General features: G+C 40.4%; 1 protein-coding gene across 1 annotated transcript in view; it reads left to right on the top strand.

The window, feature by feature from the left end:
- Window positions 1-23,205, top strand: part of MAMDC2 (MAM domain containing 2) — a 173,428-nt gene that overhangs the window by 108,155 nt on the left and 42,068 nt on the right. Inside the window, exons 6-9 of the mRNA XM_069763557.1 lie at window positions 2,836-3,092; window positions 5,033-5,126; window positions 13,915-14,061; window positions 21,620-21,885. Of these exons, the coding sequence (XP_069619658.1) occupies window positions 2,836-3,092; window positions 5,033-5,126; window positions 13,915-14,061; window positions 21,620-21,885 (764 nt within the window). The remainder of the gene's footprint in view (window positions 1-2,835; window positions 3,093-5,032; window positions 5,127-13,914; window positions 14,062-21,619; window positions 21,886-23,205) is intronic.

Below are 23,205 nucleotides of genomic sequence, written 5' to 3'. Positions count from 1 at the left end.
TGGGGGTGGCAACATCATGCTTTGGGGCTTTTTCTCTGCAAAGGGACCAGTACGACTGATCCATGTACATGAAAGAATGAATGGGGCCAAGTATCGTGAGATTTTGAGTGCAAACTTCCTTCCATCAGCAAGGGCATTGAAGATGAAACGTGGATGGGTCTTTCAGCATGATAATGATCCCAAGCACACTGCCAGAGCAACGTAGGAGTGGCTTTATTAAAAGCATATGAAGGTCCTGGTGTGGCCTAGCCAGTCTCCAGATCTCAACCCCATAGAAAACCTTTGGAGGGAGTTGAAAGAATGTGTTGCCCAGCGACAAACCCAAAACATCACTGCTCTAGAGGAAATCTGCATGTAGGAATGGGACAACATATCACCAACAGTGTGTGCCAACCTTGTGAAGCTACAGAAAACGTTTGACCTCTGTCATTGCCAAAAAAGGATATATAACAAAATATTGAGATGAACTTTTGTTAATGACCAAATATTTATTTTCCACCATGATTTGCAAAATAAATCTTGCCAAATCAGACAAGGTGATTTTCTGGATTTGTTTTTTCATTTTGACTCTCATAGTTGTGGTCTACCTATGATGTCAATTACAGGCCTCTCTCATCTTTTTAAGTGGGAGAACTTGCACAGTTGGTGGTTGACAGTGATGAGCGAGTGTGCTCGTTACGCGAGTTTTCCAAGCATGCTCGGGTGTTCTCCGAGTATCTTGGGTGTGCTCGTAGATTATGTTTGTCTCTCCACAGCTGCATGATTTGCGGCTGTTAGACAACCTGAACACATGCAGGGATTGCCTGTTTGTTAGGGAATCCCCACAAGTATATCGGTGTATTAGTAGTATACATGATAAAAAAAAATCTTAAATTAAAAATGACACAACATTCATTTAATTTAATAGACCAGATGTATATCTGTTACAGGGGAAAAAATATTCTAAAACAAAAGTGCGAGTGTATAAATTCTCTCATAGCAAGTGATACACACTAAAATGTAATAACGAAGTAAGAATATAACAAACCATACCTACAGCTCTGGCAAAAATTAAGAGACCACTGCAAAATGTTCAGTTTGTCTGATTTTTCTCTTTATATGTATATTTTTGATTAAAATGTAAATTGTTCATCTATATATATAATTGTCTAAGGGTTTTTCCGTCTGTCTGTCTGTCTGTCTGTCTTTCTGTCTGTCTGTCTGTCTGTCCTGGAAATCCCGGCTCTCTGATTGGTCGAGGCCTGGCGGCCTCGACCAGAGACCGGCACTGCATCGACGTAGAAATCCCGCGTCTCTGATTGGTCGAGGCCTGCCAGGCCTCGACCAATCTGCGACGAGCACAGCGATGATGATGTCATAATGGTTGCCATGGCGACGATGATGTCATAAAGGTCGCCTCGACCAATCTGCCGCGAATTCTGGAATCATCATTGTCCATATACTACGGGGACATGCATATTCTAGAATACCAGATGCGTTAGAATCGGGCCACAATCTAGTCTATATATATAATTGTCTAAGGGTTTTTCCGTCTGTCTGTCTGTCTGTCTTTCTGTCTGTCTGTCCTGGAAATCCCGCCTCTCTGATTGGTCGAGGCCGCCAGGCCTCGACCAATCAGAGACCGGCACAGCATCGACATAGAAATCCCGCGTCTCTGATTGGTCGAGGCCGCCAGGCCTCGACCAATCAGCAACGGGCACAGCGACGATGATGTCATAAAGGACGTAGACATCTCACATTTCTGATTCAGCGACAGGCACAGTATCGACGTAGATGTCATAATGGTTGCCATGGTGACGATGATGTCATAAAGGTTGCCTCAACCAATCAGCAACGGGCACAGTCTGCCGCGAATTCTGGAATCATCATTGTCCATATACTACGGGGACATGCATATTCTAGAATACCCGATGCGTTAGAATCGGGCCACAATCTAGTTTATTTATAAACTTCTGACAACATGTCTCTGAATTTCCAAGTAATAATTTTTGTAATTTTTTTCTGACAAAGAAAAATGGTCAAAATTAAAAAAAAAAAACCCAGTGAAATAATGCAAAAAAAAAAAACAAGTTCATAATCATTTAGAAGCAACAATACTAATGTTCTAACTCAGGAAGAGTTCAGAAATCGATATTTTGTGGAATAACCATGATTTTTAATCACAGCTTTCATGCGTCTTGGCATGCTTTCCACCAGTCTTTCACACTGCTTCTGCGCAAAAATGTAAGCAGTTCTTCTTTGTTTGATGGCTTGTGACTATCCATCATCTTCTTGATTACATTCCAGAGGTTTTCAATGGCGGGTCAGGTCTGGAGATTGGGCTGCACATGACAGGGTTTTGATTTGGTGGTCTCTTAATTTTTACCAGAGCTGTATATGGAAAACATTCATGTAAGTAAAAAGTGCAAGTGCTAAGAAATACTATACATAGATAATGCAGTGTTACAAAAGCATGTTAGATCATATCCAATAACAGATAAATAGTAGGATGGCAGATAATTTACCCAAAAGAATCTCTGGTTACCTATACCCAACGCGTGTTTTGCTCATTGGCTTCCTCAGGCTAATATGATTTGAAATAATCTAATAAATTACGTATTTTAACTGTCTATAAATTGTGGCATTTTTGTAGGGTATATACTTAATTTCTGTTGCACGCACTAAGTATTGGATATTGTGTAACTTTAGTGTTCTAAGGATAATATACATTACTGTTACATAAAGTAAGAAGTTATTCTTGGGGATCATACAGATACACATGCTGATCATGCTATAAATAGACAATAAAAAAAATGATATGCCACCTTTCTCAATCTCTCTTTTTTAATTTAACAGGACACTATATGTATGTTGACTCTGTTTATGCCAAGCAGTTCCAAGAAGTAGCACAGTTGGTGTCTCCTATGATTGTTACTCCCATATCCGGCTGCCTTTCCTTTTATTACCAGCTTCATCGTGAAAGTAGCAATATTTTTATGGTCTATACTAGAGACTTACATGGATCCTATGAGGAAATCTGGAAAATGAATGATGTGAGACAAGGAGAATGGAACCTGGCTGAGGTTGATTTAAATGCATTATACCCATTAGAGGTAGGTTTATTATAATACAGTATCTCACAATTGTGAGTACACCCCTCACATTTTTGTAAGAATTTTATTGTATATTTTCATGGGACAACACTGAAGACATGACAGTTTGATACAATGTAAAATAGTCAGTGTACAGCTTGTATAACTGTGTAAATTTGATGTGGCCTCTGAACTCAACATACAGCCATTAATGTGTAAACCACTGGCAACAAAAGTGAGTACACCCCTAAGTGAAAAGGGTCAAATTGTGCCCAATTAGCGATTTTCCCTCCCCGATGTCATGTGATTCATTAGTGTTACAAGGTCTCAGGCGTGAATGGAGAGCAGGTGTGTTAAAATTGGTGTTATTGCTCTCACACTTTCTCATACTGGTCACTGGAAGTTCAACATGGCACCTCCTGGCAGAAGAACTCGCTGAGGATCTAAAATATAGAATTGTGGCTCTACATTATGATGGCCTAGGCCATGAAGATTGCCAGCACTATGAAACTGAGCTGCAGCATGGTGGCCAAGACCATACAGTGGTTTAACAAGACAGGTTCCACTGAAAACTGTCCTCCACCAAAGAAGTTGAGTGCACGTGTTCAGTGTAATATCCAGAGGCTGTCTATTCAAAATAGACGTATGAGTGCTGCCAGCATAGCTGCAGAGGTTAAAGGAGTGAGGGTCAGCCTGTCCTTGCCCAGACCATACACAGCGCACTGCATCAAATTGGTTTGCATGGCTATCATACCAGAAGGAAGCCTCTTCTAAACATGATGCACAAGAAAGCCCCCAAACAGTTGGCTGAAGACAAGCACACTAAAGACATGGATTACTGGATCATGTCCTGTGGTCTGATGAGAGCAAGATAAACTTACTTGGTTTAGATAGTGTCAAGTGTGTGTGGCACAAGACCAGGTGACGAGTATAAAGACAAGTGTGTTTTCTCTATAGTATGGTTTGCATGGTGGTGGGACGGTTTGGGGCTGCATGAGTACTGCTGTTTGTGGGAAGCTACAGTTCAATGAGGGAACCATGAATACCAACATATACTGTGACAAACTGAAGCAGAGAATGATCCCCTCAGTTCGGAAAGTGGGCCGTAGAGCAGTATTACAACATGATAACGACCCCAAACACACCTAAAAGACGACCACTGTCTTGCTATAGAAACTGAGGGTAAAAGTCCTGGACTGGCACAGCATGTCTCCAGACCTAAACATTATTGAACATCTGTGGGGCATCCTCAAATGGATAAGGCAGTGCTTGAAAATAATGGTAGCCACGCAAAATATTGACAATTTGGGCACATTTGGGCAATTTTCACATGGGGTGTACTCACTTTTGTTGCCAGCGGTGCAGACATTAATGGCTGTGTGAATTATTTAGAGGGCACACCCAATTTACACTGTTAGACAAGCTGCACACTGACTACTTTACATTGTTTCAAAGTGTCATATCTTCAGTGTTGTCCCATGAAAATATAGACAAAATATTTACAAAAATGCAAGGGGTATACTCACTTTTGTGGGATACTGTATATGTGTAGTAGATTTTATGATGTAATCCCTTCATCTTTCCTTGTTTTAATATTAGGTAAGTTTCCTTTTAAGCACATAACCAACTCTGACAATCATTGAAGGTCTGAACACCACTGTCCAAGGATAAGGTCCTCAATTCAGAAGTTTGAAATGAGTAGCCACTGCAGAAGGACCCAACACATGATAGTAAATTGATTCTGATGAGCACCATCTAATTTATAGTTTCTCCTTGAGTATAGCTGAAAATGAAACACATGGTGCTGAGTTTCCCATAGATTACACCTATTCTCTGGGGTTTACAGTAGCAGGACAGCCTGTGTTCAGATTAGTGTCTGACCAATAGAGATTGTCCAAAGATGACAACCCTTTAAAATGTCATTTCTGTCCCAAAATTAAAATGTTGTTTCCATATTTCAGATTGTCTTTGAAGTTGCATTCAATGGCATCCAAGCAGGTTATGTGGCTGTGGATGATATTTCATTTTCTGCTGAATACTGCACTGAAGAAAGAGGTATGGGTTACCTATGTCTGTCTACCTATTTATGTCTCAGTTTTTGACTACAGAATGTTACTTTCTGCATTTTTCTCATATCTAAAATGTACCATTAGAAGATGATCTAGTCCAAATATGACTTAAATGTACTGTCTAAATTCCTTACAGACAGCGGAGGAGACAGAGTTTTCCATATAGGCATGTGGTATAATTATCAAATGAAGTAACAATTACAATGACTTATTCACCTATAAAAATTTTCAACAAACATACATTAAAAATAATTTAATAAGTTTTTTCTTTATCAATTTTTCAAGCCTTAGTAACATAAATTCGGAGATTTCTACATCCACTATTCCTTGGGGTTGCCCTATCCAAATACTGTAGTTAAGTCTGTATTCACTCTATGGGAATCCCCCCAGTGATCGCACTGTGCACTGCAGGGATTTGCCAGTTTCTGAGCAGGGACTGGGGGTATGTATGAGTTATTCATACTCTAGGCCAGGGCCCAGCCAGTGGGCGCAGCCTTGCATCCATACACTAGTCTACAAGTCTATTGAGTGAGGCCATGCCCAGCAGTCGGGAGAATGTATATACAGTAACTTATATATACCCTCCAGTCCTGGCTTAGAAACCGGTGGATCCCCATAGTGCACAGACTGGGGGGATTCATAAGTCTGCAGTCACACAGAGTGAATGCAGACTTAACGATTTGAGCTGGACAACCCCTTTAAGCTAAATTCTATGTAGATATATTATACACAGTATTAGAGTTGATCAAATTACCCTGGTCAGGCAGAAGCTCTGCGAAACGCCTCCTACCTGCTCTTCTTTCATTACTCGTGACATGCAACGCACCCAAGGCAACACGCCAGGCTAGGCTAATCAGAGGAGGAGCTGGGGATGCTGGCAGGTAGGAGGCTGTTCTCATGGCTCCCGCATGGATTAGGCTCTTATGAATTGATTCGCTCATTTCTAAACATTAGACTGATATATGGCTTTGGACAAAGTCCTGGCAATAAGAATGAATTGGATAATTGCACTCATAATAAATTAATTAATTATTTAATTAGGTGAAAAAAGGTTTATATTACAAAATGAGATACTTCTTGTATATTCTGACCGTAGAGTGCTATGATAACGGCATCTCATGGCAACATGCCTTTCATCATAAAGAAATCGCAAACCTTCCAGATGTAAGCTATGCATGTCTGCAGGCCGGTTAGGAATGGAAGAGTGGTGGCCGCTCTCAGGGTCGCGTGCACTGCGTGATATATGCCTCCATAACAGAGATTATGTCATCAGGCCAGGAGGGATAGCTTATGTAACTGTGTACTGTATACAATATCTAGACAGTCTGTTGCATTTTCAAAAATCTTTTTTTTCAAGGCTTATTCGGTTTTGGCAGAGAGTTTTACATTTGGCATGTAAACTAACTGATCTCATTGTTTGGTCATGTGGACAGCCAAGTTCTTTCCATCACAACCTAGTACAGTCAAGGACACAAATGCAATCTATAATAGATCTGTCTTCACTGTAAAAGGTTCAAAGAACATTTTCCCCTGAAATGCTAAAAAAATCACCACATACCTGTCTTTTCACCCAAAATCAGAGTAGAAGCTTAACCCCTTTCTGCCATTGGACGTAATATTCCGTCCATGTGGGGTGGGCCTTAATTCCCAAGGACGGAATATTACGTCCAGTGCGATCGGCCGCGCTCACGGGGGGAGCGCCGCCGATCGCGGCCGGGTGTCAGCTGCTTATCGCAGCTGACATCCGGCACTATGTGCCAGGAGCGGTCACGGACCGCCCCTGGCACATTAACCCCCGGCACACCGCGATCAAAGATGATCGCGATGTGCCGGCGGTGCAGGGAAGCATCGCGCAGGGAGGGGGCTCCCTGCGGGCTTCCCTGAGACCCCCGCAGCAACGCGATGTGATCGCGTTGCTCCGGGGGTCTCCTACCTCCCTCCCTGCAGTAAGTCCCCGATCCAAAATGGCCGCGGATCCGGGTCCTGCAGGGAGGGAGGTGGCTTACCAAGTGCCTGCTCAGAGCAGGCACTTGGTAACGCTGCACTGCTCTCAGACAGATCGGTGATCTGTCAGAGTGCTGTGCAAACTGGCAGATCACCGATCTGTATTGTCCCCCCCTGGGGCAAAGTAAAAAAGTAAAAAAAAAAATTTCCAAGTGTGTAAAAAAAAAAAAAAAAAAAAATCCTAAATAATGAAAAAAAAAAAATATATATTATTCCCATAAATACATTTCTTTATCTAAATAAAAAAAACAAAACAATAAAAGTACACATATTTAGTATCTCCGCGTCCGTAACGACCCGACCTATAAAACTGGCCCACTAGTTAACCCCTTCAGTAAACACCGTAAGAAAAAAAAAAAAAAAACGAGGCAAAAAACAATGCTTTATTATCATACCGCCAAACATAAAGTGGAATAACACGCGATCAAAAAGACGGATATAAATATCCATGGTACCGCTGAAAGCGTCATCTTGTCCCGCAAAAAACGAGCCACCATACAGTGACAACAGCAAAAAAATAAAAAAGTTATAGTCCTCAGAATAAAGCGATGCAAAAATAATTATTTTTTTCTATAAAATAGTTTTTATCGTATAAAAGCGCCAAAACATAAAAAAATGATATAAATGAGGTGTCGCTGTAATCGTACTGAACCGAAGATTAAAACTGCTTTATCAATTTTACCAAACGCGGAACGGTATAAACGCCTCCCCCAAAAGAAATTCATGAATAGCTGGTTTTTGGTCATTCTGCCTCACAAAAATCGGAATAAAAAGCGATCAAAAAATGTCACGTGCCCGAAAATGTTACCAATAAAAACGTCAACTCGTCCCGCAAAAAACAAGACCTCACATGACTCTGTGGACTCAAATATGGAAAAATTATAGCTCTCAAAATGTGGTAACGCAAAAAATATTTTTTGCAATAAAAAGCGTCTTTCAGTGTGTGACGGCTGCCAATCATAAAAATCCGCTAAAAAACCCGCTATAAAAGTAAATGAAAAAAATGTATTTATTTCCATTTTCCCATTAGGGTTAGGGCTAGGGTTAGGGTTAGGGCTAGGGCTAGGGTTAGGGTTAGGGTTAGGGCTAGGGCTAGGGTTAGGGCTAGGGTTAGGGCTAGGGTTAGGGCTAGGGTTAGGGTTAGGGCTAGGGCTAGGGCTAGGGTTAGGGCTAGGGCTAGGGTTAGGGCTAGGATTAGGGCTAGGGTTAGGGCTAGGGTTAGGGCTAGGGTTAGGGTTAGGGCTAGGGCTAGGGTTAGGGCTAGGGTTAGGGCTAGGGTTAGGGCTAGGGTTAGGGTTGGGACTAGGGTTAGGGTTAGGGCTAGGGCTAGGGTTAGGGTTAGGGTTGGGGCTAGGGTTAGGGCTAGGGTAAGGACTAGGGTTAGGGTTAAGGCTACAGTTAGGGTTGGGGCTAAAGTTAGGGTTAGGGTTTGGATTACATTTGCGATTGGGAATAGGATTAGGGGTGTGTCTGGGTTAGAGGTGTGGTTAGGGTTACCGTTGGGATTAGGGTTAGGGGTGTGTTTGGATTAGGGTTTCAGTTATAATTGGGGGGTTTCCACTATTTAGGCACATCAGGGGGATCTCCAAACGCGACATGGCGACCGATCTCAATTCCATCCAATTCTGCATTGAAAAAGTAAAACAGTGCTCCTTCCCTTCCGAGCTCTCCCGTGTGCCCAAACAGGGGTTTACCCCAACATATGGGGTATCAGCGTACTCAGGACAAATAGGACAACAACTTTTGGGGTCCAATTTCTCTTGTTACCCTTGGGAAAATACAAAACTGGGGGCTAAAAAATAATTTTTGTGGGAAAAAAAGAGATTTTTTATTTTCACGGCTCTGCGTTATAAACTGTAGTGAAATTCTTGGGGGCTCAAAGTTCTCACAACACATCTAAATAAGTTCCTTGGGGGGTCTAGTTTCCAATATGGGGTCACTTGTGGGGGGTTTCTACTGTTTAGGTACATTAGGGGCTCTGCAAACACAATGTGACGCCTGCAGACCATTCCATCTAAGTCTGTATTCCAAATGGCTCTCCTTCCCTTCCGAGCCCTCCCATGCGCCCAAACGCTGGTTCTCCCCCATATATAGGGTATCAGCGCACTCAGGACAAATTGCACAACAAATTTTGGGGTCCAATTTCTCCTGTTACCCTCAGGAAAATACAAAACTGGGGGCTAAAAAATTATTTTTGTGGGAAAAAAATTTTGTTTTATTTTTACGGCTCTGCATTATAAACTTCTGTGAAGCTCTTATTGGGTCAAAGTGCTCACCACACATCTAGATAAGTTCCTTAGGGGGTCTACTTTTCAAAATGGTGTCACTTGTGGGGGGTTTCAATGTTTAGGTACATCAGTGGCTCTCCAAACGCAACATGGCGTCCAATCTCAATTCCTGTCAATTTTGCATTGAAAGGTCAAACGGCGCTCCTTCCCTTCCGAGCTCTCCCATGCGCCCAAACAATGGTTTACCCCCACATATGGGGTATCAGAGTACTCAGGACAAATTGTGCCACAACTTTTGTGGTCCAATTTCTTCTCTTACCATTGGGAAAATAAAAAATTGGGGGCGAAAAGATAATTTTTGTGAAAAAAAAATGATTTTTTATTTTTACGGTTCTGCATTATAAACTTCTGTGAAGCACTTGGTGGGTCAAAGTGCTCACCACACCTCTAGATAAGTTCCTTAGGGGGTCTACTTTCCAAAATGGTGTCACTTGTGGGGGGTTTCAATGTTTAGGCACATCAGTGGCTCTCCAAACGCAACATGGCGTCTCATCTCAATTCCTGTCAATTTTGCATTGAAAGGTCAAACGGCGCTCCTTCCCTTCCGAGCTCTCCCATGCGCCCAAACAATGGTTTACCCCCACATATGGGGTATCAGAGTACTCAGGACAAATTGTGCCACAACTTTTGTGGTCCAATTTCTTCTCTTACCATTGGGAAAATAAAAAATTTGGGGCGAAAAGATAATGTTTGTGAAAAAAAATGATTTTTTATTTTTACGGTTCTGCATTATTAACTTCTGTGAAGCACTTGGTGGGTCAAAGTGCTCACCACACCTCTAGATAAGTTCCTTAGGGGGTCTACTTTCCAAAATGGTGTCACTTGTGGGGGGTTTCAATGTTTAGGCACATCAGTGGCTCTCCAAACGCAACATGGCGTCCCATCTCAATTCCAGTCAACTTTGCATTGAAAAGTCAAATGGCGCTCCTTCCCTTCCGAGCTCTGCCATGCGCACAAACTGTGGTTAACCCCCACATATGGGGTATCAGCGTACTCAGGACAAATTGTACAACAACTTTTGGGGTCCATTTTCTCCTGTTACCCTTGGCAAAATAAAACAAATTGGAGCTGAAGTAAAATTTTTGTGAAAAAAAGTTAAATGTTAATTTTTATTTAAACATTCCAAAAATTCCTGTGAAGCACCTGAAGGGTTAATAAACTTCTTGAATGTGGTTTTGAGAACCTTGAGGGGTGCAGTTTTTAGAATGGTGTCACACTTGGGTATTTTCTATCATATAGACCCCTCAAAATGACTTCAAATGAGATGTGGTCCCTAAAATAAAATGGTGTTGTAAAAATGAGAAATTGCTGGTCAACTTTTAACCCTTATAACTCCCTAACAAAAAAAAATTTTTGGTTCCAAAATTGTGCTGATGTAAAGTAGACATGTGGGAAATGTTACTTATTAAGTATTTTGTGTGACATATCTCTGTGATTTAATTGCATAAAAATTCAAAGTTGGAAAATTGCGAAATTTTCAAAATTTTCGCCAAATTTCCGTTTTTTTCACAAATAAACGCAGGTAATATCAAAGAAATTTTACCACTATCATGAAGTACAATATGTCACGAGAAAACAATGTCAGAATCACCGGGATCCGTTGAAGCGTTCCAGAGTTATAACCTCATAAAGGGACAGTGGTCAGAATTGTAAAAATTGACCCGGTCCATAACGTGCAAACCACCCTTGGGGGTAAAGGGGTTAAAGGGGATTTCCCATGCTCATATTGTAAATGTGTATTGTTGAATAGTGTTTGTAGATACAAGCAATTTTGCAATTTACTGCTTATTAAAGTTTTAATCCGTTCTAGAGATATGAACACTTTTCTGTGTTTTGTTGCCTTGGAGACCGATTACCCCTGCTAGACGTTGGAACATGTGTAGTGCTTACAAGTAGTGATGAGCGAGTGTGCTTGTTACTCGAGTTTTCCAAGCATGCTCGGGTGACCTCCAAGTATTTTGGGCGCGCTCGTAAATTGTGTTGGTGTCCCTGCAGCTGCATGATTTGCGACTGCTAGACATCCTGAACACATGCATGGATTGCCTGTTAGTTAGGGAATCCCCCACGTGTATTCAGGCTGTCTAGCAGCTGCGGGGACTCAAACAATCTACGAGCACGCCCAAGATATTCGGAAAACACCCCAGCATGCTCGGAAAACTCGAGTAACGAGCACACTCGCTCATCACTACTTACAAGCCCTTCGCTAATGATATAGTAAGCAATGTTTTTAAGATGACAAGAATAGCTGGAGTGCGCTGTTACTTCCTATTACCTGCCAACTTCAGGCGCAGTGCTTAAAAGCCAGATAGCAGTGGTCGGTCTCCTAGGCATCAAGCTGTAAAGAAAACTGTTAACATCTCAATTGCAGACACAAAGGTTAAAAAGCAGCAGCAAATCGCAAAATTCAGTTAGTATTACAATGAATATCCGACAATATTATGAAGATTGAAATAACCCTTTAAAACCTACCTCTCTGGTATGTCAATTGACAGACAGTAGAGCACGAGTAGAGATACATACCTTGCCCCGATGTCCTGTAATCCATCTCTGTGTCTCTTCTTCTATAGAGATGGCTTACTGAAAGCAAAATGGAGAAAATTCTGCATTAATTAATGGAAGACAGATAAAAATAATCTTCCTTTATTTTGTCACTCATGTTTGAAATAGTGCAGAGGAATTAGGAATAGTTTTTTAGATGTAGCATTAAACTTATAATCACTTAAAGGGTTTGTCTCTCAATAAATATTGATGGTTTTTTCAGGGTAGTTCATATCTGATCAGTGGGGGCTCAACACATGGTACCCCTACAATCAGCTGCTGTTTGCTCAGAAAGCCACTGGATGTAAACATATGGCGCATATCTGCAGCTCTATTCAATGCGTAGTGACCGCAACCAAGTACTGCAGAATTGGTTCTCTTCTTTTGATAGGAGCTGCGCTGTAGTACCCGGCAGTTGCCACTACACAATGAATTCAGCTGCACTTTGCAGTTCATTCCATGAGTTTACATCTATTTCTGCTGGAACAAATAGCAGCTGATTACTGGTGGTGTTAGAAACCCATAGATCCATTGTTGATTACCTATCCTAAAGATATGTTATTAATATTATTTGACAGGATAACCCCTTTAATATTATTTCCTGATGGGATGCACACCCGAGAGCTTATTAATCTAAAGATAGAAGCTCAGGGAGAGTCTGACAAACATTAACCCTGTAACAGGAATGAAGTGTATAGTCTATAAGTCATGCTCACCACTTCCAAAGCATAATCCTATGCTTGAAAAATTACTAAGTAGTGCACATAAAAATCAGGCTGTTATAAACTATCTAGATGAACAGCAATATATTGTATTCAATCCCCATGACATATGTAAGGTGTCATTGAAAAAGCAGATGAATGTTGACAATATTAATTCCTGATCTTGTATTGCATTTACTTTCCCTTTGATATTTATTCTTTGTAAAATCCGAAAGTAACTAGGAACATGTACAATGACATCAACACCTTTATCTGCCTGTTCTGTTCTTTAAAATATAACTGTAGTTTCAACAGACTTTGCATAAATCAATAGTATAGGTGAATAATCAAGAAAATTTGTAATATATCTTATCAGAGAAATCTGCATGCTTCCCTATTTGTAAAACCACTTCATCTCCTCTGGCTTTTGAAATTGTCTGCCACTCAGAAAAGAACAGCCCAAATCTGTCTTGCTCAGAGAAGATGAATTGCTTGCTCACCGTGGTTTAAAGGGACTCTGTCACCTGAATTTGGAGATTGCCTTGTGCAGGCATGTACTATGGAGGACAGATAATGAACTTCAATCCAATATTGCAGCCAGCATGCAGCCAGCAGGTAAGGAAAGGGTGAATCAAACACCCGAAAACCCCGCCCCTGTGGCTGAAGATTGTTCCCTCCAAATTCAGGTGACAGAGTCCCTTTAATATGACAAAGCCCATTATACTATATGGAGGAGGGAGGAAGAGAGAGGAGCAAGGAGAGAAAACAAGCAGAGGAAGGCACAGAAAAATCATGCTGAGCCTTCTAATAAGTCTTTTACCTCACACAGAGCTGGATTCATATCTACACTGATCACAGCTGCTACATACAGTAGTTTCCTCAATGCTGCTGCTTGTCTCTTGAGTTGTAAGAATGGAATGAACAGCAGAAATCCTGAGTACAGTGCTGTGTATGTGAGATCTCATAGCAGCTAGTCTCCACCCACAAGCCTAGAGTGGTTGCAAATTAGAGATTGAGTCTGCAGAAAGGGAATACTGGTGAGAATGCCAGAAACAAATCATGTAATGGACAGAAATAGTGTTATTTTTATATATTGTAGTCACACAGGGCAGTTTATTCTGAAAAAAATGCTTGAAAGTACAGATACCCTTTAGGACTACAACAGCAGCTGTGTTCTGAATAAATAATGACACTATATGTGTTTGTTACAACATTCCTTCTGAGATCTAATGTATTTTTATAGGGGCAGTATTCAATCCACAAGAAGCTGGCTGTGACTTTGAGAATGATCTCTGCAAGTTTCATCAAGACGATAAAGACAGTTTTGGCTGGAGCCGGGTAAAAGTGAAGCCCAATATCTATAGAATGGGAGACCATACCACCGGAATGGGTACATTATGAAAAACCCGTTCAGCGAGTATCGTGATCTATTTACTGTGTTTCATTGTGACTAGTTTTCAGCTGTTTTTTTTTACTTGCACAAACTTTTTTCATCGTGAGTTATGCCTCAATAAAATAGTGTCATGGTCTATGTATAGCTATTATGCTAAAGTTTAATACTATTTGACACCATGATGTTCAATGTTGTGTTTTATGCCTGTGCTATCCACAGTGGGAGTCTGTCCGTGATTGACACCCTGGCTCCTGCTGTAATGACTGTGATGAGAGATGCCTCTGATCCACTCTGTTTAATACCTTAGGTGACATAATTAATACCAACAGTTAGGCTTGGGGGCTTTCTTTGTCAATGGCAAACACATCTGTCATAAGCAACTGCCTATCCTGCCATTCCATGCTTTGGAATACTAAATACAAAATATTATATAAGTGTAAAGCTATTGCAGACTTAAATTTCTCGGTCAATCCAAAAGATTACTAAGCCTGAACCCTGAATATTTAGGAAATTAAAAGCGATTTTATCTTTCTTAGAATATCCATGTGTGCTGAATTATTGGGAAACTATAAGTGTGTAGAATTGTTATGCAACTAAATCTCAATGATTTATTTTCATATGTTAAAGTGAGAATATTAACCAGCAACTCACAATGTACAAAAATACATTTGATATAAAAAAAATATCAGTGACCCATATAGCCACCCTTCTTCTCAATAATAGTCATAAGCCTTCCATTCATGGAGCTAATTTCTTAATGTGTTGACGATCAACTTTTTGGACAGCACCAACCACAGCCTCCCAGACACTATTCAGAGAGGTGCACTGTTCTCCTTCACTGTAAATCTCCCATTTTAGAAGGCCACACAAGTATTCAACAGAGTTTAAGACCAGTAAGGGAGAGGACAAGTCATTATTCTTTCATCTGCAAAGCCTTTACTGGCAGCCAAAGCAGTGGAGACTTCAATGCATTTAATGGAGCATTGTCCTGCTAATAAACAAGGTTTTTTTGATGGTTCTGTGATCACGCCTCAATATCTTAGCAATTTCAAGAGTGCTGCATCACAATTTTTGATTTTTTCAGAGAGATAAATGTTTTCTTGGTCCATTTTGCCTGAAGAAAACAAGTTGTCTAGTAATTCTGCACATGTTGATAAACTGTAGTTGTATCCTTAGGTCGCACCCTTCCTGATTACATGAATACACATCACCTGATTTGCTTCATCCAATAAGCATTCAAGTCTATACAGCTTGGAGTTGGAATACAGTGGGGGAAATAAGTACTTTATCCCTTGTTGATTTTGTAAGTTTGCCCATTGACAAAGACATTAACAGTCTATAATTTTAAGGGTAGGTTAAATTTAACATTAAGAGATAGAATATCAAAAATAAGATCCAGAAAATCACATTGTATAAATTATATAAAATTATTTGCATTTTGCAGTGAGAAATAAGTATTAGATCCCTCTGGCAAACAAGACAATACTTGGTGGTAAAACCCTTGTTGGCAAGCACAGCAGTTAGACTTTCTTAGAGTTGATGATGATGTTTGTGCACATGTCAGGAGGAAGTTTGGTCCACTTATCTTTACAGATCATTTCTAAAGGCTGTTGCTTGGCAACTCAGAGCTTCAACTCCCTCCATAAGTTTTCTATGGAATTAAGGTCTGGAGACTGGCTAGGCCACTCCATGACCTTAGTGTGCTTCTTTTTGAGCCACTCCTTTGTTGCCTTGGCTGTATGTTTTGGGTCATTGTCTTGCTGGAAGACCTAGCTACAACCCATTTTCAATGTCCTGGCGGAGGAAAGGAGGTTGTCACTCAGGATTTTACCTGGCTCCAGCCATCCTCCCATTGATGTGGTGAAGTATTCCTGTGCCCTTAGCAGAGAAACACCCCCAAAATATAATGTTTCCACCTCCATGCTTGACAGTGGGGATGGTGTTCTTTGGGTCAGAGGCAGCATGTCTCTTCCTCCAAACGCGGCGAGTTAAGTTAATGCCAAAGACCTCAATTTTTGTCTCATCTGACCACAGCACCTTCTTCCAAGCTAAGCCTTTATGGCGTAATGTGTTACCAATGGTTTTCTTGGTGACTGTGGCCCCAGTTGCCTTGAGATCATTAAGAAGTTCCCCTCATGTAGTTTTAGGCTGATCTCTCATCTTCCTCATGATCAAGGATACCCCACAAGGTAAAATTTTGCATGGTGCCCCAGATTTATGTCAATTGACAGTCATTTTGTATGTCTTCCATTTTCTTACTATTGCACCAACAGTTGTCTCCTCACCCAGCATTTTATTTATGGCTTTGTAGCCCATTCCAGCTTTGTGCAGGTCCATGATCTTGTCCCTGACATCCTTATAAAGCCCTTTGGTCTTGCCCATGTTGAAGAGGTTAGAGTGTGACTGATTCTGTGGACAGGAGTCTTTTATAAAGGTGACTATGTATGACAGCTGTCTTTAATGCAGGTAATTAGTTGGTTAGGAGCGTCTAACTGGTCTCTAGGAGCCAGAACTCCTAATGGTTGGCAAGGGATCAAATACTTATTTCTCACTGCAAAATGCAAATATATATAATTTATACAATGTCATTTTCTGGATTTTAGTTTTGATTTTCTATCTCTCAATGTTAAAATTAACGTACCCTTAAAATTATAGACTGTTAATGTCTTTGTCAGTGGGCAAACTTACAAAATCATCAAGGGATCAAATACTTATTTCCCCTACTGTATATGCTTAAAAATTATTATATGGATAAAATACTCAGTAGCCTAATAATTCTTCACACAGTATATATATATATATATATATATATATATATATATGTATATGTGTATATATATATATATATATATATATATATATATACAGCTCTGACAAAAATTAAGAGACCACTGCAAAATTTTCAGTTTGTCTGATTCTTCTCTCTATAGGTATATTTTTGAGTAAAATGTAAATTGTTCTTTTATTCTATAAACTACTGACAACATGTCTCTGAAGTTCCAAGCAATAAATTTTGATTTATTTTCTGAAAATGAGAAATGGTCAAAATAACAAAAAAAATGCATTGCTTGCAGACCTCAAATAATGCAAAAAAAACAAGTTCATAGTCATTTAGAAACAACAATACTAATTTTTAACTAAGGAAGGATTCAGAAATCAATATTTTGTTGCTTTCATGTGTCTTGGCATGCTTTCCACCAGTCTTTCACACTGCTTTTGGGTGACCTTATGCCACTTCTGGTACAACAGTTTAAGCAGTTCTTTGTTTGATGGCTTGTAACTAACCATCTTCCTCTTGATTACATTCCAGAGGTTTCTACTGGGGTTCAGGTCTGGAGATTGGGCTGGCCATGACATGGATTTGATGTGGTGGTCCTTCATCCACACCTTGATTGACCCAGCTGTGTGGCATAGCGTATTTTCCTGCTGGAAAAACCAGTCCTCAGAGTTGGAGAACATTGCCTGAGCAGAAGGAATCAACTGTTTTTCCAGGATAAACTTGTATGCAGCTTAATTCGTACGTCCTTCGCAAAGATTAACCTGCCCAAATTCCAGCCTTGCTGAAGCATCACCAGATCATCACCGATACTGCACCAAATTTCACAATGGGTGCAAGACACTATGGCTTGTATGCCACTCCAGGTCTCCGTGTAACCATTAGACGACCAGGTGTTGGATTACCTTACTCCAGTCCTCTATGGTCCAATCATTATGGTCTTTGGCAAACTTCAGCCTGGCTCTCCTTTGCTTCTCATTAATGAAAGGCTTTTTTCTAGCTTTACATGGCTTCAGTTCTGCCTCTTGTTATGAACTGTTCTTACCGTGCACTTCACCCCAGCTGCCATTTGTGATTCCTTTTGTAGGTCACTTGATGTCATCTTGTGGTTGATGAGTGACATTCGAATAAGATGACTGTCATCCCAGTCAATGGAGAGTCGTTTTCGCCCTCTGCCGGTCTGTAGCTTTGTTGTCCCCAATGTCTGCTGCTTGACCTGGCTGTAATGGACTGCCGTTTAAGAAATTTTAAGGATGGAGGCAACATGATGCTCACTGTGTCCCTCTGCCAGTAAAGCCAGAATTGAGCCCTTCTTTTCCTCACTCAAGATTTTTCTTTTCAACTCCTTTGGCATGGTTAAAAGTTATTTTTTCATTCCTATTACTTTTGGGATATTACTAGTACTTGCTTTTCCATCCAGCTTGTCCTATTGCAAGAGGATTGTGAAGACCACAGCAGTGGTTTTTATACTTTCCTTCGTTAAATAAGATTTGGTTCAGGTGATCACCTAATCAGAAGCACATTAAATAGAATGAGGTGTATTCTGGTTGGAATTCAACTGACACTGGAATGGAATGGCTGTCAGACATGTAGAGATGTAGAGAAGCTGATTTTTCTAAAACTGTACAGTGGTCTCTTAATTTTTGCCAGAGCTGTGTATATATATATATATATATATATATATATATATATATATATATATATATATATATATAAATACTACAAAAAAGACCAATGGAAAAGAAAACCTAATCTTTAAACACTCAGTCTCACATATGTGGTTATCGATACTTGTCCTTGTGCTCCAAAACTGAATTAAATAAAATTTTTGGCATGATTTGCAATCTGCATGCATCCACATAAAATATCAAATGGATAATAGAAACTCGTCTGCAGATCCTGAGCAATAGATCTTATTTTGCAGTTTATTTGTAATCATTAAAGGGAACCTGTCACCCCGTTTTTCAAGATGAGCTACAAATACCGTTAAATAGGGGCAGAGCTGTGCTTTACATTAGTGTATTTTGTGAGCCTTTATTCCCCACATATGCTGCCGAAATACCTTTGTAAAGTCGCCACAAAGATGGCCGTGCCCACCGATAAACGGCTGAATAGCGCAGATCACGCTATTTTCCTTCAAGCTGCGCAGTGGATTCGCCAGTTGGACATGCGCACACCACTACGCCACCAACGGAGATCTGGGGGAGAAACACCGCTGTCACCACGCCCATATGACCTGACCAGCGTAAGTGACAGCCCAAAATGGCGACTTTACAAAGGTATTTCGGCAGCATAGGTGGGGAATAAAGGCTCACAAAATACACTAATGTAAAGCACAGCTCTGCCCCTATTTAACGGTATTTTTAGCTCATCTTGAAAAAACGTGGTGACAGGTTCCCTTTAAGTTTTTGGAACGTACAAGTGACTTATACTACTATAAATGTGTTATTTATTGTAACCTGAGAAGCCAAAGAGGTCCTGTCACCAAGTCAAAAGTGGCCAGTTTTTGCTCTTATTTTATTCCTACTGCTTGCTACACCCTTTTGTATTCAGGTTTTTTTTTTAATCTGCCATACTCTTGTAAATTTGCAAACCTTTATACAGTATGTGGTGCTGTTTTTTACGGTCTTTAACAAGGGTACGTGGCAAAATAAGCTTAAGACACACCCTCAGAGAATGTTATGAGCAATGTCCCCTTGGTAAACACCATAAAAATTTGCATATCTCTGGAACCGTATCATGGATTTAAAAATAAAACAAAAAACGGCTTACTCATGGGAGCAGCAGGAATAAAATAGGAGGAATGGTGCCAGTCTGAGAGATATATGCAGTACCAGTCAAAAGTTTGGACACAACTGTTCCTGCATTGGTTTTCCTTGTTTTTATTGTAATGTGCACATTTTAGATTTAGACTGAAGGCAGCAAAACCAGAAATGCAACAGGTATGGAAGCAAGGAGTAAAGAAGCACGTGTGAAACAGAAAGTGTTTGTGACCATCATGTGTGTTTTGCAGAGACTTTGCTGGTACACAGTTCCATACAGTGCTGAGCCCTATTCAACAACTGTTCTAAGCCTGAGTATTGAAAGAACCACTCAAATAAGTAAAAAGCAATGACAGTCCATCATTGATTTAATACCAAAGCATCACTCAATTTGGAAAATTGCTAGAACCTTGAAGGTATCCTTAAGAGCATTCATGAAAACCATAAATCGCGATGATTAAACTAAAAAACATGAGGACCACTATAGGAAAGGAAGACCAAGAATTATTTATGCTACAAAGGACAAGTTCATTAAGGTTGCCATCTTAAGAAACTGTAAGTTGACAGCACCTCAGATAATGGCCCTCATACATGATGCACAGACATCAAATAGCAGACACTTGTCAACATCAACTATCCAAGTGAGACTGTGAGAGGCAGGACTTAATGGTCAGATAGCTGAAAAAAAGCATCTACTGAGGTCTGTTAATAACAAGAGGAGACTTGTTTGGGCCAAGTAACACCTTGACTGGACATTATATCAGCCAAAATCTGTAATGTGGTCTAATGAGGTAAAATTTGAGATTTTTGGTACCGACCGCCATGTCTTTGTGAGACGCAGTTAAGATGAGTGGATGGTTTCTATATATATGTGATGCTCACCATGATACATTGATGAGGAGGTGGGATCATGTAAGGATGCTTTGCTTGTGACATTCCTAACTCAAGGCACACTTTCCAAGAATGGCTACCACAGCATTCTGCTTATAAATGCTATCCCATCTGGTATGTACTTAGTGGAACCTTTTTTTGTGTTGCAACAGGACAATGACCCCAAACATATTCAGGGCTATTTGAACAAGAAGGAGAGTGATGGAGTGCTGCATTGGATGACATGGCCTACACAATCACCTGATCTTAACCTAAAAGGGATGGTTTTGGATGAATTGCACTGTAGAATGAGGGAAAGTCGGCAACAAGTGCTCAGTGCCACTGGAAATTCTTCAAGACTGCTGGAAAGCTATTCCTGCTGACTACGTGATTAAGCTGCTTGAAAGAATGCCAAGGGTGTGTTAAACTATCACCAGAGTAAAGAGGGGTTAAATTGAGAAATCTAAGATTTACCATATTCTCGTATGTTTCACATATTTCTTTACTATATATATTTCTATATGTGTTCCTTCTTGGTTTTGCTGCCCTCAGTCTGAATCTACAATGTGCACAATCCAATAACATCAAGGAAAACTATTACATGGACATGTGGTGTCTTTGACCAATACTATGTAGAGGTTGATTTTTTTATTATCTATGTGGCATCCTGGGTTAAAGGGACTCTGTCACCTGAATTTGGTGGGACTGGTTTTGGGTCATATGGGCGGAGTTTTTGGGTGTTTGATTCACCCTTTCCTTACCCGCTGACTGCATGCTGGCTGCAATATTGGATTGAAGTTCATTCTCTGTCCTCCGTAGTACATGCCTGCACAAGGTGCAATCTTGCCTTGTGCAGGCGTCTACTATGGAGGACAGAGAATGAACTTCAATCCAATATTGCAGCCAGCATGCAGCCAGCGGGTAAGGAAAGGGTGAATCAAACACCTGAAAACTCCGCCCATATGACCCAAAACCAGTCCCGCCAAATTCAGATGACAGGTTCCCTTTAAGGAGTTGTGCAGTTGTGGACAACTCCTTTTAGCATTTGCAACAAACTAGACTACAACAACCCAAAATGAAAATTCTCCCTGGGAGGAAAATAAATAGTTTTTGTAGGTGGTGTGACAACTATCTGTATTATTTTCAGGTCATTTCATGCTGGCAAACACAAGGTTTTCCTCTCAATCCGGATATGTTGGACGTCTCTATGGTCCATCCCTTCCAGGAAATATGCAATATTGCCTACGATTTTTTTATACACTTTATGGGTTTTCAAAAGTGAGTGATTCTTTGGCTGTTTACATCTTTGAAGAGAACCAAGTTGTTCAAGAAAAGATCTGGTCTGTGCGAGAGTCACCCAAAAGTGTCTGGCTTCAAGCTGAAATCAACATAAATAAACCTATGACATGCAAGGTATAGAATATTTACACATTAACTTGGGAAATTATGCATACAGTGGGGAAAATAAGTACTTGATCTTGGTCTTTCAACTTATGGTATGTGTCTTATTCAGTGGCGGTCAGGTTTCAGCCTCCCTTACCATGGTCTCTGAGCACTTAATACCTTGTACTTCTGGCACTCCAGGGATGTTGCAGTTCTGGAATGTGACAGCACAGGAGGATAATGGGTTCCTGGTCACGTCACATTTCAGTCCTCAATCTTTGGCCATTAATGTATGTCTTTTTTTTCCCAACACTTTTTTTTACTATTTGCAAGAAAAGTTTTGATAGTTCTGTGATCACGCCCCAATATCTTAGCAATTTCAAGAGTGTTGCATCACAGTTTTTGATTTTTCAGAGAGTTAAATCTTTTTTTGGTCCATTTTATCTGAAGAAAACAAGCTGTCTAGTAATTCTGCACATATTGATAAACTGGAGTTGTATCCTTAGGCCGCACCCTTCCTGATTACACGAGTACACATCACCTGATCTACTTCATCCAATAAGCATTCAAGTCAGTAGAGCTTGAAGTTGGAATACAGTGGGGGAAATAAATATTTGATCCCTTGCTGATTTTGTAAGTTTGCCCACTGACAAAGACATGAACAGTCTATAATTTTAAGGGTAGGTTAATTTTAACATTGAGAGATAGAATATCAAAAATAAAATCCAGAAAATCACATTGTATAAATTATATGAATATATTTGCATTTTGCAGTGAGAAATAAGTATTTGATCCCCTACCAACCATTAAGAGTTCTGGCTCCTACAGACCAGTTAGACGCTCCTAATCAACTCATTACCTGCATTAACCCCTTACTGACATTGGAAGTATTAGTACACTAATGTCAGTATCCCTCCCTTTGATGTGGGCTCTGGCGGTGAGACCACATCTTTTCCAGGGCATGTCAGCTGTTTTGAACAGCTGACATGTTCCCGCAATAGCCGCAGGTGGAATCGCGATCCACCCACGGCTATTAACTAGTTAAATGCCACTATCAAACTCTGACAGCCGCATTTAAATTGCGCTTCTGACCATGGGGCCAAAAATACACTCACCAATGACCCTGTCACGTGATTGGGGGTCACCGGTTCGTCGACATGACAACCAGAGGTCTCCTTGAGACCGCTATGGTTGTCAGTGCCATTCAGAATCGCCCGACCTATCAATAAAAAAAGCATTAACATGATCACTAAACAGCGTAGCGAGAAAAAAAGTCAAAATGCCAGGATTACGTTTTTTGGGTCGCTGCAACATAACACTAAAATGGAATAACGGGTGATCAAAAGATCG

The sequence above is a fragment of the Ranitomeya imitator genome, chromosome 1 (assembly GCF_032444005.1).
Source record: "Ranitomeya imitator isolate aRanImi1 chromosome 1, aRanImi1.pri, whole genome shotgun sequence".
NCBI classification, from domain to species: domain Eukaryota; kingdom Metazoa; phylum Chordata; class Amphibia; order Anura; family Dendrobatidae; genus Ranitomeya; species Ranitomeya imitator.
This window is presented reverse-complemented; position numbering and strand designations above follow the sequence as displayed.